This window comes from Aegilops tauschii, chromosome 3, assembly GCF_002575655.3.
Source record: "Aegilops tauschii subsp. strangulata cultivar AL8/78 chromosome 3, Aet v6.0, whole genome shotgun sequence".
NCBI lineage: Eukaryota > Viridiplantae > Streptophyta > Magnoliopsida > Poales > Poaceae > Aegilops > Aegilops tauschii.
The window spans coordinates 19743612-19749226 of record NC_053037.3 but is presented as its reverse complement, the minus strand read 5'-3'; the positions used below and the strand labels follow the sequence as shown (position 1 = coordinate 19749226).

Below are 5615 nucleotides of genomic sequence, written 5' to 3'. Positions count from 1 at the left end.
TACTCTTGACTCTAGGTCATGCATACATGGAATATGTTCTACTAGAATGCAGAATTTCGTCGCAATTGTTTAATTTCTGAATATACTGCAGTACATGCCACCTTTTCACAGTGTTAGCAATCAGTGTATGATTTCTGGATTCGGAAGGCTTATCTTCTCAGAGAGTTGGCGACCGTTGTAAGATTTTTTTAATGCGCAAGGCTGATATCCTCAGGTCTAGTAGAACTTGAACTTTGTACATCCATATTGTGAGCTGAACTCTCACTGGAATGAGAAATAAGAGCATAAGTCAAGTTATTATTCTATAATAATAGTTGCACAGAAAAACAAAGGGAAAAATATCTTACAGCAATCCAGAGAAGTTCTGCTTCGGTGGCATGTCCATGTCATCTGAACAGTTCGTGAGCGCATTCCCACCATTAAATGCATAGTTATGTTTGGAGCAAGGCAACGGAGGCACGTGAGTGTTGTCATTGTTGGTACAGTCAGTATGTGATTTGGAGCTTAACAGACGAGTCCTCAATACCAACGTTTCAGCTCTTTCAATTTATTTCATGCGAATACCATAGTTCTTCGGAGTAAGATTTGACTATGGATGGAATTCATTGTGCAGAGTTAGTTTCCAGATCTTGTTTTTCTTTTGAACTATACTGGATGGCTGCATGTAAACATTTAAGATAAAAAGAGGACACCACTACTTCATTTTCTACAAATATTGATTGGTCAAATATTTTTGCGTGGGGTGCAGGTCGGAAGGATCGTGCAATTTTGCCACTAGCAATGACCAACAGTGACAGGTCTGGCATCTCTTCCTTTTTCAGGAATCCCTATCTCACTAATCATTTAAAATGTATTTCATTTGAAATTAAGATTTGAAGTATGCCCCAGCTTGGTTGAAACTGGGGATTTGAGGCCAGCGGCAGGCGATTTCGATCATTTAAGTGAGCACAATTGTTGTGTAAATCGACGGGTTGATTATTTAGCAAAAGATGGGGTTTTCAGACGAGTAAATCGTTCAGAGGAACAGAAATGAGGTATAAGAGGACGTGATGTGACTGCTGCTGATGGACTAGAGCTTGACCAAGTGTACTACCTCAAGGAGTACTACCCCACTCCACGCTCCACAGAACCGGTATGATTGATCCTCGAAGACAACCATCACATTTTCACTAGTTTATTTTGGAATGATGATGCAAATTAACTTGTAGGCTTACCAGCAGATGTGCCCCCCCCCCCCCCCCCCCCCCCCAAGCATACCATCGGGGCAGAGGCACGCGATCTCTGCGGTCACGTTGCTGTACCGGCCCTGCCCCCCGTCACGGTGCAGGCAGGAGAGTCGCCGATACCGGTGCCCGCCCAGTCCAGTAGGAACCCAGCCTTCAGCAGCCAGGTGTAGTTGGCTTCCGTTGAGGCCAACGCCTGCGACCCAAGCACCGGGAGCACTACAACAAAACACAGTAGGCACGTTTTTTCTAAGACGCTTTTATATTCGTCTCTATACTGAAAGCATCTAGTACGTAGGCATGCTTTTTGAGACGATATAAGTACGGTCACAAATCTTAATTTTAGGGTATATATCATTTATTATTTTTTACATGTGTAAATAGATACAGACGATTTTTGAGACGTTTTAGGATACATGAAAGAGTTTAACAAATAAATAATAAAACCAAAGTATTTTTTTGCAGAAAAAGGAAATTACGGGGCCCATCTATGCAGTAAAACGAGCCCACGTACCGAACTCAGGGCGCGCCCTCCTTCACCTTACCCGCCGCCACGTCCTGAGCCGCCCATCTATGCCGCCGCCGACGACGGCCTGGCTCCTCCTCCACCCATGCGCCCCCTCCCAATCTCCATAGCCTCCAACAACCAACTCCATCTCCTGCCTCCTGCAACTAGTCCTGCCAGTGCGCCGCGTCCGCCGCCGGTGAATGCCGTCCACAAGGACTGCCCCTGGCCCCTCTGCTCCGGCGCTCCTCGGTCGTCCCCGGCCCTTTGCCTGGTCGCTAGGGACGTGCTGCTCCACGCCTGCTCCTGCCGGTGGCCGCCGCCTTCCGCGCCGGCTCTGGCGCTTTGCTCCTGCCAATCCCGGGCTGCTCGCCTGCTCGGCCGGACTCTGCCGCCCAGGACAGGATTTGCTGTCAACAAACAGCAAGCAGGCTGGGACAGGGGTATTTTCTGAGAAAGCTCTCTCTTCTGTTCTTCCTATCAGTGTATGATGAAAATGAAATTAAATTTGAACTGAAAAATTGTGTATCAGCGAATATGCAGGGGACTGTGTATATGTATAACATATTGTTGATTTGGAAGGGAATGCATTTTAATATCAATTTCATTTCATTTTGTAGAAAAAGAAGAGGAAGATATATTTCATTGCAAGTTTCAACACCCAGTGTTTCAGTTGGACTGAATCAACTCCACAAATTGGAACAACCATAGATTGGACCACCGCCTTTGGCTTCAAACAACCCGCCTTCAATCTCAACTCGAGAAAGTACCTCTTTTGTATCCCATACTCTTTTCTTGAAGTTTTTGGCATGTTTTTATCTATTTTGTTGTATCATTAAGAATTGAGTTTAAATTCTAGAGAGACATACCATTTGTCTGGAAGTATCAAGCATTGGATGTAAAGTGGACAACCTATTCAGTACTGAAACAATATATGTAGCATGTATGAAGCTGAATCATGCTTATAACACTGAAGAGCACAGTAACTTCCATAATGCAAGTAAGTAGCTGCAATCTTCCAGGATTTTTTATAAATAAATCAGCAACATGCCACTCACCTAAGTTGTCTTTTCAGCGTATCCTACCATGCGCCAATGAGGCAAGTGGTAGTGTATCCTAAAAATCCCCTTTTCCTGAAGGTGTAAACACATGCAGCAACTGATCGTGTGCATTAGAATGCACTGTTTGATAATTACTCTCTTAGGCCCTGCTTGCTAACTTTGTAAAAATATGCGACCGGCTACCCTTCAACAATTGCAAGTCACTTGGGGACTGTTTGGTTTCCAGCCAAATGTTGCCAGACCTATGGTTAGGCACACATAATTTCTGAGGTGAGTGAGTGTTCGGTTGGCTGACACAGTTGTGGCTTGCGACTTTACTAGTCACATGATTAAGGAGTATATTTTGGCCACACTTTTGTGGCAAGCCACACTCTGTCCTGAGGGGTAACAATTACTACTTTTGGCTTAGTTGTGGCAAAGTAAGCTTTTAACCAAACTAGGGTGTTAAATTGGTCTTAAGTTTCAATCTAGTATTGTAGATCATCACATATGTTCTCTGTTTCTTGTTCAATGATGTTTTATCTGACTTGTTAATCAGTCCAACTTAATATCCCTTTTCCTGTTATCCTTAGAACAAATAGATATGACGTGTATGCAGTGCAGCCCACTAATTATTTAGATTCCATTGCAAACGCCCTTTTATACATGCTTTTCATTTTTCATTCAGGTGGCTGCACATATCCTCCAGGTTTCTGTAATTGGGAAGGAGTGTATTTCCAGTATGGTGATAACTGTATATATAATAATACTGACTGTGATCATTGGCCTTTTTTTACCTTCTGTTGTACCTTGATTTTTGTATATGGTGCTTACCTGAGATGCACAAGATCATCAATAACATGATGATATAAAGCAGGGAAATTAACACAGTTGTTTTTTAAAGCACCCTATTATATGGTTTTTATGCTCAGTTTGGATACTTAGATAGTCCAACAATCTTAGTAGTTTTGCAGAAGGAAAGAAGTCCCTACATCAATTAGAAAGAGTAAATATTTCTAGATAATTGAAGGCCCTGCATATATAATATCAATCATGTGTCCTATTTTATATTTTTGTTTTTTCATGTGGTGTGTGTTTCCTTTTCGATGTAGCCAGAGTTGGGATTAGGGGGAGAAAGATGGCAGCATATGTGCAATTGTATTGAACTGAGTGGCGTCTTTGCATACTAGTTAAACCTACAATGGCACATTTCTTTTGATGTTTTTCAATTCAAGGTTGATGAAATATTTTAGGATCCAATCATTGAATTAAAATATCTATGTATTCCATGCTTTTCTTGCAAAAAGATTTAAATCAGCTTTCATCTCTTAAATAACACATGTGAAGTTATACACTGACATATGTTTTTTTTGTTTAATTACTTCGGCATATCAAAGGGCGATGGATCGAGGTTGGATGAGTCAACCAAGAGCTAGTGCTGCTTACAAAGATGGTGTCGAACAATTTTTGTCTTTTGCATTCCATGATGTTCCAGCTGGTGATAGAATTCTCTGTCCTTGTGTAAATTGCCGAAATAAAGCTATGCAGAGTTATGATGGAGTGAAAACTCACTTGAGATGTGATGGTATTCTTCAAGGTTACACTAAGTGGGTTTGCCATGTAGAGGATTACAGTGAACCATCATTTGGATTTGCTCATGTATCAGATAACAGTGGCAATTTTTCTATTCCTGGCATCCCAAGGAATGTTGTTGGAGAAGGCAACCATGGAAGGATGGATGACATGCCAGGACTCTTAAGTGCTGTCTTTGCTATGGCTAATAGTTGTGAATCTTTATCAAGCACATCTGATGGTGAATTAGATGCGTTGAATTTGAGAATATGGTACCTAATTCAGTTGAGGATGAGAATGCAGATGCTCAAACAAGGAAGAAACCTAATACGTATGCAAGCTTCTTGGAGGATGCAAACACAGAGTTATACCCTGGATGTAAAGCATTTTCTAAGTTGTCATTTCTCATCACCTTGTATCACATGAAATGCTTACATGGATGGTCACAAGAATCATTTACAACGCTACTTGGTGTTTTGTCTGATGCACTTCCACAGGCACAACTACCAAAGAAGTACTATGAGGTACAACAAATCATCCGTGGCTTAGGCCTTGACTACGAGAAAATTCATGCATGCCCCAATGATTGCATGCTTTTCCAAGGTTTACGACAACCATATGATTATTATTGTGGGAAATTTTCAATGGTTTTGGCTGAACAGAATAAAAGATAAAATTGAAAAACCAATTCACCGCCTATTGGCAAAAAAATTGAACCCAAATAAGTATCCATATGGATTATGAAATTTTGACACAAGGACAACCATGCTCCGCCTCCTGCTGCGGCGCCCGGTGGCTGTCTCAGCGGTCGTAACGGAGCGGTCGAGCGCCCACGCGGCAGCAAGGTCCAGGTCGTTGGGGACCCATTCCGGTGGCACGTCGCTCTTGACGAACGCAAAGCGGGGAGCGGCATTGCGCCAGCCGTACCGCTCCTGTTGCCTCGCCGCACGCTCCTCCTCAAATACGATGGCCCTCGAGCCCGACGCACCGCCATAACCACCTCCTCCGAGGTAGTGGAGGATGCACCACGCTCCTTCATGATCACGGGTGGAAGCTCCTCCTTTATCGGGCGGCGATTGCGGCGTGGCGGCGATGAGGGTCTGTCAATGCGGGCTCATCCTTCACGTGGCAGAGGCATTGGGGGGATGTTGACTCCCGTTTCATGCGGACGCACGCATCGGGGAAGGTGGCTCCTCCTTCACGTGGGGCCTCCACGAGAAGATGGGGCCGCTGCTGCCAGACAAGGGACTTCCACCGCCTCTGCCTACTAACATG

The 5615-nt window shown here is 43.7% G+C and overlaps 1 protein-coding gene across 1 annotated transcript; it reads left to right on the top strand.

Moving 5' to 3' along the window:
- Nucleotides 1–1791: 1791 nt before the first annotated feature.
- Nucleotides 1792–4846, top strand: LOC120976372 (uncharacterized). Its single transcript, XM_073509861.1, has 3 exons — nucleotides 1792–2171; nucleotides 2349–2494; nucleotides 4166–4846. The coding sequence occupies exons 1-3, from the start codon at nucleotides 1932–1934 to the stop codon at nucleotides 4764–4766; spliced, it is 987 nt and encodes a 328-aa protein (XP_073365962.1). The 5' UTR covers nucleotides 1792–1931; the 3' UTR covers nucleotides 4767–4846.
- The last annotated feature ends 769 nt before the right edge of the window (nucleotides 4847–5615 follow it).